The following is a 13,382-nucleotide window of genomic DNA, read 5'->3' as shown; positions in this document are numbered from 1 at the left end:
GCAGGCTAGGGTGTCCACACTTGTGTGTGAGGCACCTTGACGTGCAGGAGGGACCGGTAGTGTGAAGGAAAGGGGGCTGCCACGGGCCAGAGACCACCATTCGTGCTTGCCCAAACCCCACCAATGTTAGGAGTGAGCTAGCATTGGATACCACGCTCTGCACATGGACCAGACCAGGGGCTACAAACTGCCTGTGGGCAGAATCCAGAGTCATCCACCACCCACCCCACACCCTTGCCACCCTGCTTCCAGCAGGCTGGCTTCCTTCACGTTATTACCCGCCTTGGCTTTTGGGAGTGCGTGGCCCCTTACTTCACTCCTCAGGGGGTTTGGGCCCAGCCCTGCCTCTCTCTTCTACCCCCCCGTCATAAATGAACAGAGACCATGGGGCAAGGACCACATTGCTTTACTTTTACTTTTTGACTGAACAGAGTGGGCAACTCGAGTGGCAGTGCCTGGGGAGCCGGGCAGCCTGCAACAGCAGGCAGGGCTGGGAAGGTAGGGGGCTTGAGCCACCGGCCCCAGCTCCAGCTCCAGCTCCATCCATCTGTGTCTTCCCTCTCAGGCTGGGCTTCTTATACTGACCATTCTGTAGGCTCATCAAGGGGAGGCAGAAGGCTGGGCGTGGTGAGCTGGCGAGGGGCTTGGTCTTGGGGTGCCCTTCGAGTTGTTGGCCCCCACTTCTGATAGACTCACCTGCGATAATTCCGGCATAGTTGGGACAAATGCCTGCACTTGCCACCTGTGGGTGAAAGAAGTGGTTCAGTCAAGAGTTGGAACAATATTGATTATGGTGTGTGCTCTGGGTACTGGGGACCCAGGCTGATCAATCCTGTCCCTTAGGAAGCTCAAAGGCAACTTTATAAACAGGTGAATGAGAAACACATGTGAGAACAGCCAGTGCAAAGTTCCCTGAGGGAAAAGCTTCCCACATATACACACAGAGGAGCCCTTTGAAAACTCAAACTGGGCCGGCCCGGTGGCGCACTGGATGAGTGCGCCGCTTGGGAAGCGCGGCGGTGCTCCCGCCCGAGGGTTCGGATCCCACATACGGACTGGTTCCCGCTCACTGGCTGAGCGAGGCGCGGGAGCAACACCGAGGCTTGTGGTCCCGTTGCCGGTCCCCGGTCCGGTGCGGGGGCAACACTGAGGGTTGCGATCCGTTGCCGGACACGGAAAAAGACAAAAAGACCAAAAAAAAAAAAGAAAACTCAAACTGTTTTGTGTATGAAGGTACTTCAAAAAGTTCAGGGAAGGATTTGTACTCTTTTAATTCTATTTTTCCACGAACTTTTTGAAGTACCCTAGTATTATTTATTCATTCAGCACATGTTTATTGTGCACCTACTATGTGCCCGGCACTGGGAACAAAAAAGAAAAAAATCCCTGCCCTTGCACAGCTGACTTTCTGGTGGAGGAGACTAACGATGTGAAAACTAACAAAGTCAAACATGTGGATGGTGATAAGTCAGATGGTGGTGAGTGCCATGAAGAAAAGTACAGCCAGGAAGGAGGCAGAGAGGGCTGGGAGCCAGGGCATCCTCATGAGGATGATGAGGGGGGCATCACTGAGAAGGTGACATTTGAGCAAAGACCTGAAGGAGGTGAGGGGGAGCCACGTGGACATCTGGAGGAAGGGTGTCACAGGCAGAGGGAAGAGCCAGTGCAAAGGCCCTGAGGTAGAAGGGCACAGATGGGCTCAAAGGACAGTAGGGAGGCCAGGTGGCTGGACCAGAGAGAGTGAAAGGGGATCTTAGAGGCCAAAGGGGACTTCAGAAAACAGCAATCTACCTGTGCCCTGGCTGCCACCCCCACCCCACCCCCAAGCCCCTCACCTCTCTGGCCTCATCTCTTCTACTCTCCCCCTGGCTTACCCTGTCCCGGCCACCTTGGCCTCCTCCTGCTGTTATTGCCACATGCTCAGCTCATTCCTGCCTCCGGGGCTTTGCACTTGCTGCTCCCTCTACCTGGGTTTTTATCATCTTCTTATCATGAGGAATCAGTTCTGATTTCACCTGCCACATCCTCTGGGCCCCTGGCCGTCTACCTCCACTGGCAGGAGGTAGAAAGGCAGGAGGAGAGAGATGTTTCAGTATCTGACCCCCTCCACCCCACACGCTCCTGGCTGGGTTACAGTGAGGCAGCAGCTGGAGGCTTCTCCCTGGGGCCACAGCTCCTGCCAGTGGCCCCTGCAGCATTTCTATCTCTCACCAGGTCCTGGCACAACCATGACCTCTCCTCACCCATGCAAGCTATGGTGATAACAGCTCCTGGTGTTGCTAGTCCTGGGGTGCTGCACCATCTTGAGAAAGTGGCTAGTCTGGCAGCTCCAGGGCCCTATTCTTGTTTGTCTGAGAGGGTGGGGTCATCCTATCTAGATGAAGCATCTGATCTTCATTCACCTCCTCCCCACCTAGCCCTGTTCCCTGCCAGGTCTATGTACAGGGAACTGTGACCCCTGGTGTAGTACACTGACTGTCAAAATGGCCCCAATTCTCTACCCCTCCCTATTAGAATCTATGTCCCTTGCAATGTGACTGCCTCTCCTCCCATCAAGAGGTGGAGTCTATTTCTTGACCCGTGGAATGAAATTGGGCCTTTTGTTTTGCTTTGACCAATAGAATATGGTGGAAGTGATAGTAGCCAGTTCTGAGCCTTCATGCTTTCTCTCTCTCTCTCTCTTTCTTTCTCTCTCTCTCTCTCTCTCTCTCTCTCTGTCTTAGTCTCCTGACACACCACCATGTGAAAAAGCCCAGGCTAGCCTAGTGGAGGGTAAGACCATGAGGTGAAGAGCCAAAGTGCCCCTAGAAGAAGAGCTCCCTGCTGACCTGCAATTGACCTCACATGTATGAGAAAATCCACCTGAGACCAGAAGAACCACCTAGCTGAGCCCAGCCTACATTTCCAAACTGTGAACTTGAGAGCTATATAAATGGTAATCATTTTAAGCCGTTGAATCCGGGGGTGGTTTGTATGAATATATAGCTAACAGATACCTCATTTACAACAACTTGCCCAGGGGCCTTTGAGAACTCCACCCTCAGTCATAGTACAAGCTTCTCCACCCCCAGTCTTGGTGCCCTTCCCACCTAAACCCCATTCTCACTGGTGAGGATGACAATGCCTGTGATAAACAGCACAGCTGCGACCAATAGCCCCCGTTTCCGGAGAGTGTGTTCATCTGTAGAGAGAAAAATGGAGAGTACAGTCAGAGAGACCTTCACCCTTCCTTGCCCCTCATCTTCCCATGGGTAACTTACCATAGAAGAAGGGGTTGTCCTCACCCAAACCTGGAGGGGACAGACAAGGAGCAAGTCAGAGTTCAGCAAAGGTTTGTGGAGTGAATAAGTGAATGCCAGAGTCAGCAAGAGGGGACACCTGGGTCTCAGCTTTAGTGCCCTTAGAATAAAACCCAAAGTCCTTGCCATGGCACACATCTGGTTCCCATCACTTCTCTAACCTCTTCTCCCCCTCATCTCTGCACTCCAGCCCTACTGGCCTCCCTGATGTTGAACACACCAGACACCTTCTCATCACAGGGACTTTGCACCAGCAGCTCCCTCTGCCTTGAAAACTCTTTCCCTAGACATCCACATAGCTCCCTCCTCCACTTCCTTCTCAGCGAGGTCTTCCCTGGTCCTTTACATGAAATACTCCCCAGTCACTCTCTAACCCTAACTCTGCTTTATTTTTCTGGATAGCAAGTTAAAATCACCTGATATATAATTATTATGATTATTGTTTGTTGTCTTTCTCCCATCAGTAGAATACCAGTTGTATGAGAGCAGAGATTGTGTCTGTCTTGCTCACTGCTATATCCCTGGCACCTAGAACAGCGCCTGGCACACTGGAGGTGCTCAATGAATATTTGTTGAATAAGTGGATGGATGGACTCTGTGACCTGTGGACATATCATTTCCATTCATTCATTGGGGGTTGACTGGATGGAAAGTGGAGGATAAGACCTCAAGGGGAAGAATCAAGGTGCCACTGGAAAAAAACAGAGCTCCCTGTGACCCACAGCTGATCTCAGAGCAAGAGTAAGTCCAGCTGAGACCAGAAGAACCACCCAGTTGAGCACAGCCTACATTTCTTTTTTTTTTTCCTTTTTGTCTTTTTTCGTGTCTGGCAATGGATTGCAACCCTCAGTGTCACGCCCGTACCGGACCGGGACCGGCAACGGGATTGCAACCCTCGGTGCTGTGCCCGCACCTTGCTCAGCCAGTGAGCGGGAACTGGTCTGTATGTGGGATCCGAACCCTCGGCGGGAGTGCCGCTGTGCTCCCAAGCGGTGCACTGTAGCAGTGCGCCACCGGGCCGGCCCCCAGCCTACATTTCTAAACAGCAGAACTGAGGGCTAAATAAGTGATTATCATTTTAAACCATTGAGTTTAATATGTATGTATGCAGCACTTGTTTATGCATTCATTCACATATTCAGACATCTATTGTGTGCCCACTCTCTGCTAGGTTTGAAGTCATTTATTCACCTAACACATGTTTATTGAGGACTATTGTGTGCTGGGCCATATTCAGGTGCTGGAAATACACAGTGAATTGCAAATAGGCTGTTTCTAGTCTGGCAAGGAAGTTACTGACCAGGTGGCCTGGGGGTCTGGGGGTACATCCTGGAGTCTTTGCTTGGGGATCGTCTCTCGGAGAGCGTCGTGGTGTCTTCAGTGGGATGGGCAGAGAGAGCAGCCAGAGGATGGTGGAGAGCAGGAGTGAGTTGTGGAGGGAGAAACAAGGGACATTACTGAAAGTCCATATCTGGTAGCAACCCCTCTCCCACATCTACACATTTGGTGTGCAGGGCCAGGTACCCCCCACTCTACCCCTGGAGTATTTACTTATTGTAAAGCAGGTATTGAAATCAGCCTGCACCCCCTGGTTAAGACCAGCTGCCCAAACCCCCAGGGGACCACGACCCCTCTCCCAGGACCTCCTGGGATACCCTATAATCCAGGAGCTAAAGGGTAACACCTGGCACAGCCAGGCAGTGTGACGTCCAGGATCCTGGCCCAGCTACACAGCCTGTTGCGAAACATTCTGAATATCATCTCTGCCCCCAGACCAAAAATACCAAAGTGTTCCTCTCTTAAAAGAAAGAAAAATTAATGTCCTAAAGAAAACACTTCCCCCATCTATAATTAACAATAATTTATTGAATGTCCTCAAACGGCTAGAAGAGAGAAGCTCAAATGCTCTCATTGCAAAAAGATGATAAAATTTTGCAATTACAAATATTCTAATTATCCTGATTTGATCATTACCTATTGCATACATGTATTGAAATATAACTCTGTACCCCATATGATCAATACATGTCAATTAAAAATAAATAAATTTTTAAAAGAAAAGGCATGCCCTTCTGGCACTGAGAAGTCCCCCACACCTGGTCTGATGCTTTGATGTGAACCCAGCAGGTAGAAAATCTGCCTTGAGGACCCCGAATTCCCTGGGTCTCTCTTAGCACCTCACCCCTAAATATGAACTGACAGCCGAGGATTATGAGATGTTCAGGGAATGCATTGCCCAGAGGAAGGTATAAGCAAGATCAACAGCAGGGACAAAGATGCCAAGGCCACAGATAATACAAGGGCCAGCCATGGTGGCGTGTGGTCTTCATGCACCCTGGAGCTAGATAGTCTGAACTTAAATCCAGTTCTGCCACTTTTGGCTGTGAGGCCTATGGCAAACTGAGTAGCCTTTCTCGGCCTCAGTTCCCTTCCCTGGAGAATGGGGGTAATGACAGATCCCACTGCACAGGGTGGCTGTGAGCACTGAATGAGTTAATACACGAAAGCTTAGCACAGTGCCCAGCATGGAATAAGCTCTCAGCAAATGTCAGCAGATGTTAACTCTCTGCTTGACACTCCTCCCTTCTTCTGGGAACAGTTCCCCTTGGGTTTCCCAATTGTAACCCAGGCTACAGGGGGAAGCATGTGACTTCAGTCTAGTCCTTCCCTGGGACCTTTCAATTCCCAAGTTGGGATTTTGAGTGAAAGCTAGATACTGCAAACTGAATTGTATCCCCCCAAAATTCGTATGCTGAAGCCCTAACCACCAATATCATGGTATTTAGAGATAGGGACTTTGGGAAGTAATTTGGGTTAGATGAGGTCATGAGGGTGGGGCCCTCATGATGGGATTAGTGCCCTTATACCATGAGATCAGAGAGCTAGCTTCCAATCTTTCTATCTACCTGCACACACCAGGGAAAGGCCATGTGAGGACATGTCCTTGATCTTGGACTTCCAGTCTCCAAAATTGTGGGAAGTAAATTCCTATTGTTTAGGCCGCTCAGTCTGTGGTATTTTGTTATGGGAACCTGAGCTGACTAAGATACTAGGTGAAGCTAGGAAGCTCTGAGCTAGAAGATGACAGGAGCCATTTCCTCCCTAGGTAGAAGAGAAGCCCCAGGACAAAAGAAGCAAAGATGGAGGAGGAATAGAGGCTCTGGAGCTTTCATGCCCAGGCCCTGGGCAACCCTGAGGCTCTGCTGTGCCTTTTACCACTTGGCTCTATGACCCCTTGGCTCTGCTGACGAATATAACCAGGAATATGGACTAATACATAGAGTAACTCAGGTCAGCAAAGACTCAAGAGTAAATTAATTCAGAGATTTGAAAATGTTTTATCAATTGGGAAGTGTGGACACAGCCACCATCCCTCACCCCTCACTTTTGGGCAAAATAGAAAAGCTCCCTTCCCCAAAACACCCTATTTCAATCTGTTGTAATATTGTTTTAATAGACAGATTCTGTAAAAAAGAGATGATTCACTGCCATCACTGGAAAAATGGAACAATTATAAAGGTCAACAAGGGGAATGTCATGGCCTTAGAGGTGATGCTCTTGTGCAGTGCCCAGTCTGCACAACTGTGCATGCCTCTCACTGTGGGAATGGCATCAGCAACAGCACTTTCCAGTGGGGGTTGCCCCTCAAATAAGGGTCATCACACAGGCACTAGAGGCCATCTGTTGCTTTCATCTCAGCTCAGCCCCCTCTCCTACACCTTATGGTAACATTAACTCACTTGTCTAGAGGGGAACCACCTCTTCCCTGATTCCTGGTCTATGTGGTTCAGGCAGGACTGACCCCCTTCTCCAGCCCCAGGACACTCAGACCTGACCAATCAGAGCAGTACATGTCCCAGGCTCCCACTGGTTCAGACATGAACCAATTGGTGCAGGCACGTGACCCCAGCTGGGCCAATGAGAGTCAATTCTAGGCCTTGGGCTGGAGATAATAGGAAAGAGATGTTCTCTAGCTGCTGGGTTTGTGACCTAAACTTAGAACTATGGGACTATCATTGCCACCAAGAGGGGAAAAGTCAACTGAGAATGAAGACAACAGAACCAAGAGAGGGAGAAATTCAGTCATGGTGACAGTGCCTAAGCTCCTCGATCAGCTATGCCTGGAACTGGATACCTATGGACTGTACAGACCTTATATAGCCAACAAATCATTTTTTGTTGTTGTTGTTGTTCGGTTTTCTGTATTTTGCAACAGAAAAGCTCCTGCTCTAACATTACGAAGACATACGCAAAGGAAACATCCACAGCCACATTTCCCAGCACCAGCCATGTGAAGGGGACTGAACAAAAGAGGGTCCCCAAGTCTATCAAGCTCAGGAAACGCTGCATACTAGATGCTCCCTGTGGGGAAGCTTGCTGAAAATTAGTTTTATCAAGACCCTGAGAAGTCCTGACATGAAGGAATATGGTTAACTTTTACTCAGAGTTCCCCAAATACCTTTGAGTGCAAACCAAGAAATTTTTTTTTTTCCTTTTTGTCTTTTTTTTACTGACCTGTAACGGGATTGCAACCCTCAGTGTCGCGCCCGTACCGGGGACCGGCAACGGGATCGCAACCCTCGGTGTTGCACCCGCACTGCGCTCAGCCAGTGAGCGGGAACCAGTCTCCACATGGGATCCGAACCCTCGGCGGGAGTGCTGCCGTGCTCCCAAGCGGCGCACTCTCCAGTGCGCCACCGGGCCAGCCCCAAGAAAATTTTTTGAAAATTTATTAACAATTCCCCAAACAGGTGCTCTGAGAAATGTACTTGGACAAATGCTGAGCTAGACAGAGAATTAAACAAAAAACTGCAGGCTACTGTTCTCAGTCCCAGGCTCTACCTTGCTTTCCGCTCTTGTGGGTCCCTGGATCTGTCGTTAGAAGCTCATCCATTCCCGTCGGTTGTTGGGTCTGGGTCTCAGTCTGGTTTTGTGTTGTTTCTACTCAGGTCAGAAGAGCAAGGAGGTGAGAATAAGAAAGAGTGACTCAGGGACATGAAGATCTATAGAACAGCGAGGGATCATCTCCCTCCGTCAGGCTGGCACAGATCAAAGATGTTAATATACGAAGTGTCGTCGTAGGGGTGGGAAAGGCGGGCTCTCTCCCACACCCTGCTGGGGGAGGGCAAATGGGTGAAGCCACTTGAGAGGGTAACTTTTAAAACAAGTTTAAGTGTTCATGTCCTTTGCCCCATAGTGTTTTGGATAAAAGCCCTGGCTCTGCAACCAGATTCCTGGATTCTGATCCCAGCCGTGTCCCTTGGGCAAGTTACTCTGAGCTTCTATTTCCTTATCTGTAAAGTGGGGATAGTGGTAGTGTCTACATATAGGGTTTGTGTGAGGATTGAATGGGTTAATACAAGCAAAATGTTAATATTTAGAACCATAACCGGCACTAATAAATGCAATGTGTTTGCTCAAGGAGGAAGGGACAAAGTTGTCCACTGTGGCACTGCGTGTGGCAGTAAAAACTGGAAGCAAGCAATATACTCATCAAGATGTGTGTGACGACAGTAACTGTAGCACAGGCACGTGTGGAATACCAGGCAGCAGAGAAAAAGAATAAGATGAGTCTGTATGCAGTGATGTAAAAAGGACTTCCAAACGCACTACTGCCTGACAAGAACTAACAAAGCAAGCTGCAGAACGATCATATGAGATCCTCAAGTTCACAAAATACCCCACAGAGCCAGGGTATTTCCTGCAGGGAATAAACATGTGATATAGGATCACCGGAGAACTATACCCTCAATGCTAATAGTGGGGACCTCTCAGAGACAGGGAGAGAGAACAAGGGTGGTGGGGGGGTTGACAAAGGGAATTAGTTTTGCTTACAGTATTTTTGTTGTTTCCAGGGAGAATGTATTTATGTACTACTGTGTCATTAAACATCAATTGAAAAAATTGGGGAGCACTTTCTGAATTACGTTATACTCCAAGAAAAAGTTCAAAAATTATTTGCAACTTAAAAAAGGGAATACGAGATAAAGAGATTAAGGGAAGAAACGAATGGGGTTTGGCACACAGCGAGTTTCTGGGTATTTGCAAAGTTCTGTTTCTTGACCTGGGTGGAAACTACACAGGGGTTCAATTTAGGGTAAGTCATTAAGTTGTACATTTATGGGTTTTGTATTTTTCTATATGCATGTTATATTTCACAATTTTAATTTTTCTTTTTTTTTTTTTTAAGAATTTGAATGGAGTTGGCTGGCTGCCCGACCACCAAGTAAACCATGGGATTCAGAGCTGGGATCAGGGGCATTAAAATGGGTGACCAAAGACAAAGAGCATCAGAGGAAGAGGGGAAACTCTGTCTGTCCCAGGCCCACCTCCCCAACCCCTCCCTCTGCCCCACTCACCATCAGCATGCTGGATTGAGGTCTGAGGGGTGGGCTGGAGTTCTGGTTGGACCGTGTCTGGAGTCCAGAAACAGGGGGTCAGGGAGAGAATAGGAGAGAAGTGGAGAAGGCCCATAGATGGAGATACAGGGGATTCCCATAGCAACTCAATTTCGATATAATGGAAATGATTTAATTAATGCAGCCATTCGCTAACTGTCCAAATGTGATGCCAGTATCTCCCCTGCCTCAGGACCTCACCTCCCACAGAGACCACACTAGAGGCTCCTTGTTGGGAATGCTTACTGCAAATTAGCTTTCTCAAGACTCTGAGAAGTCCTGCCTATAGAAACATGTTTAACTCAGTTTCCCAAATATTTTTGAATGCAAACCAGCACCCACCTGCTCTAACTCCCCCACCCCAGAGCTTACTTTGGGGAACCATCCTTCCCTAATTCTTGGTCCACTTTATTCAGTGGGGCTGGCATCCAGGGGAACAGGGGACCTGGGCCTGGCCAATCAGCTTTCTGTGCCTGTGGCCACAATGACCAGTTCATGGGTGTGCAGGTAACCCAAGCCTGGCCAAAGACACTCAGTACTGAGATATTTGCTGGATTAGGGAAGGATAAATTCTACTGGATTTTTAGCAGGTAGGATGGAAGCCCCAGGCCTCTGGGGACTATCTTGGCCCCATAAGAAGAGAATCTACCTGAGAATGAAGGCAACACAGAGAAAATAGAACCTAGAGATAGGTTCCTGATAACATCATTTCAGCACCTAGATCAAGCCATGCCTGAAGGTTTATCCTTAGACTTTTTAGTTACACAAATCCATCAATTTCCCTGTTTGGTCCAAGTCTGGGATTTTTGTTGCTGATGTTATTTGCAATGACAGGATCTTGACAGAACTTCCCTCTCTCCTCACCTGGGACTTCTGTCAGGATAGGAATATTCACAGTAGTTGGGTCCACTGGAGAAATGAATGTAGCCTCCTCCGACGTCTGTCCTGGGGAATCAAGGATAAGAAGTTGAGAGGAAGCCTCTGGTCCCCTTCTCTCACCAACACTCTCCCTTCTGAAACCATTGTGGGCAACTCTAGAGGTCCTGTCTGCTGCCGAAACCATTCAGCTTTGGCTATATCAATCCACAATCCTGGAAGTGTTTTAAGCTACGCTAATACCCGAGAACCCTTCCTTCAGTCCACTCTCCCCACCCATCCTCGTGGGATGGGAGAGGCAGTTTAGTCTAGTGAGCCCAGGTGCTGGGGACAGCTGGGGCCCTGGTTTCAAATTCTGCTCCCAACAACATCCTCACTGTGTGACTTGGAGCAAATTAAGTCCCCTCTCTGAACCTCATTCACCTCTTCTGCAAAGAGGGGATAATGAGAGCATCTCTTCACAGAGCTGTTGGTAGAGTGAAATGAGATGGAGCAGGGTTAAGTGTCTCCCCACTGCTTAATACATCCACTGCCCCCGCTCTGGCCCAGCCTCTATCCTTCCTGCCTGGACATCCCAGCAGCCTCCCCCTGTTCTCTTGCTCCCCTCCCTGTACCCACAGTCTGTTCCCACATGCAGCCAGAGGGAACCTGTGAACACCTGAGCCATGTCAAGACCCTCCTGGCTCAGAGACCTGCCCTGGCTGCACCTCAGTCTTCACCAGGCCTATAAGTCACCTCTCTGACCTCTCCTCTTCCCACTCTGCCCTTGTTTATTTTGGGGGGTGGGGGGTGCTGGCCTGGCTGGTGGGTATGGGGATCTGAACCCATGACCTTGGTGTTATAAGGCTGTGCTGTAACCAACTGAGCTAACCAGCAGGCAGCCTTGTTTACCCTAACCCAGCCACCCGGCCTGCCTGCTGTTCTTCGAATTCACCAGACAACACTCATCCTCAGATACCTGCGAAGCTCATTCCCTCATCTCCTTCAAGTGTTTGCCCAAATATCTCCTTCTCAGTGAGGCCTTCCCTGACCACCTTGTGTAGATACTCCTCACTACTCTCTATTTTTAATACTCCATAGCGTGTGTCATGTATAATTTACTGATTTATTGTTTATTTGTCTGTCTTTCCCCACTAGAATGTGACCTCCTGATTTATTCACTGCTGTTTCCCCAGCACATAGAAGAAGAGCTGGCATACAGTAGGTGCTCAACAAGTATTTGTCGAATGACTGAAAGAATACATGCAAACCGTTTTATCAAAAAGAAATGGCAGCACCATCAGTGGAGCCTATGCTCTGGGTTCTGGAGGCAGGCAGGATGGTTGAAATCCCAGCTCCTCCGTTTCCTAGCCTCTGGCACAGGGCACTTCCCCTTGCTGAGCCTCAGTTTCCTCACCCATAAAAAGGGCACGGCAACGTGTATCACACTCGCAGAGCAGAGCCTAAGCCTAAAAGAGCTAATGCACACAGCTCCTGCCACGTAGAAAGCACCCGCAAATACCCTCCACAGGTACAGCCTTGGGGAAACGCTTCCCAGGCGAGACTGAGATGTCTCCAAGTCTTTGGACTAGCTCGGGCTCCACCCCTCTGCCTAACTGTGGGTTGTCAGGGGATCCAGGGATCCGCTTTGCTGGGAGCCCAGGTTTCCTGGCTGCCAAGTAGAAAACTGACACCGATCTTCCTGCCAAACCAAACTCAGTGAGTTCTTCTTGGAGGTGGGCCGGAGGGTGCTCAGCAGGACAGGCTCTGGCCAGACTCGCTGGAAGCGGCAACCCAAGTCTGAGCGCTCCAAAGAGGGTGTAACCCCGCCCCCGCGTAGGGATCCCCACTTCCTGGGGCCGGCTCTGTAGGGGGGTGAGGGGGTGGGCCGGAGCACCCCAACTCACCAGTCACCCACCCAGCAACACACAGGGCGGGGTCTTACCTCTGGTGGGAAGAACCAGGCCAACGATGGTGAGGAGACACAGGCGACCAGAGGGCGACATCTATGGGGCGAGCCGGAGCTGGGGTCAGCCATGATGCCACATGAGGAAGGTCTGGGGCCCCCGAGGATCCCCGCAGCCCCATTCCCTACCCTGAGCGGGGGCCTCTGGCTCCAAGTACCCCCTGCCAGCGCTGACAGCTGGCTTCGGGGGCCGGAGGGAGGGGTGTCAGAGGTGGGTGTCCCAAGACGCCACCCCCTCTTTCTCCTGTAGGTCCCCAAAGAAAATAAGAAGCATCAGACCAAATTGGCCTGTCAGCAACAGCAACTGCACGGGGACACTCGTGAGGCAGAAAAGCACCTCCTGCTCCTGCAGCCGGGCACTCACCCCTCGCTCGGACTGACAGCGAAAGGCGCAAGGAGGGGTCCGTGGCAGAGTAGAGCAGGGGACCTCTCCTCTGGCTGCGGGGACAGAGGCGGGGAGTCGGCCGGGAGGGGAAGAGGAAGAGCGAGTAACGTGCTGCTGGTCTCAGAGGAAAAAGTGAGCTGTGTGAGGGCCGCGCTGCGGGGACGGGAGATCTGAGGGGACCGGTCCTGGAGGGAGGGGGGAGCTGGGGAGACTGAGGCCGGAGGGAGGGGAGCAGAGGAGGAGGCGGAGGGAAGTGAGCGTGAGTGCGGGACGAGAGGCACAGAGGGGCCAGTGTCGTACCCACCTGAGCCCGAGCCCTGGGCACAGGCGGGCGGCTGGAGCTGGGGCGGAGGAGGGAACCACGTCCGAGCCGGGGTCCCGAGCGAGCCGCAGCCTCGTGGGGCGCGGGGAGCGGGCAGCGGCCGGCGGCGGGAGCTGGGTCCTGGCGGAGGGTGTGGCCAGGGGAGCGCGGGCGGCCG

General features: G+C 50.8%; 1 protein-coding gene across 5 annotated transcripts; it reads right to left on the bottom strand.

The window, feature by feature from the left end:
* Positions 1-389: 389 nt before the first annotated feature.
* FXYD5 (FXYD domain containing ion transport regulator 5) lies at positions 390-13,355 on the bottom strand. 5 transcript variants are annotated; one of them, XM_008580369.1, is made up of 10 exons: positions 13,208-13,355; positions 12,883-12,956; positions 12,498-12,558; positions 10,562-10,642; positions 9,659-9,715; positions 8,142-8,240; positions 4,600-4,674; positions 3,261-3,290; positions 3,107-3,181; positions 390-742 (listed from the first exon to the last, which is right to left on the bottom strand). In XM_008580369.1, exons 3-10 carry the CDS (start codon positions 12,556-12,558, stop codon positions 693-695), a joined length of 528 nt encoding a protein of 175 aa, XP_008578591.1. In that variant the 5' UTR covers positions 12,883-12,956; positions 13,208-13,355; the 3' UTR covers positions 390-692. The 5 variants fall into 5 exon arrangements, with proteins under 5 accessions (XP_008578591.1, XP_008578593.1, XP_008578590.1 ...); XM_008580371.1 differs by lacking the exon at positions 12,883-12,956 and having other exon boundaries at positions 12,498-12,576; XM_008580368.1 differs by lacking the exon at positions 12,883-12,956.
* Between the last annotated feature and the right edge of the window lie 27 nt (positions 13,356-13,382).

This window comes from Galeopterus variegatus, unplaced genomic scaffold, assembly GCF_000696425.1.
Source record: "Galeopterus variegatus unplaced genomic scaffold, G_variegatus-3.0.2 Scaffold2073, whole genome shotgun sequence".
Taxonomy (NCBI): domain Eukaryota; kingdom Metazoa; phylum Chordata; class Mammalia; order Dermoptera; family Cynocephalidae; genus Galeopterus; species Galeopterus variegatus.
This window is presented reverse-complemented; position numbering and strand designations above follow the sequence as displayed.

Bases quoted from the DNA above. Each gene is read 5' to 3' on its own strand.
- FXYD5 (XM_008580369.1), bottom strand. From the start codon at position 12,558: ATGTCGCCCTCTGGTCGCCTGTGTCTCCTCACCATCGTTGGCCTGGTT. The intron at 10,643-12,497 runs GTAAGACCCCGC...TTGATTCCCCAG, and splicing joins CCTGGTTCTTCCCACCAGAG to GACAGACGTCGGAGGAGGCT. The intron at 9,716-10,561 runs GTGAGGAGAGAG...TCTGGACTCCAG, and splicing joins TATCCTGACAGAAGTCCCAG to ACACGGTCCAACCAGAACTC.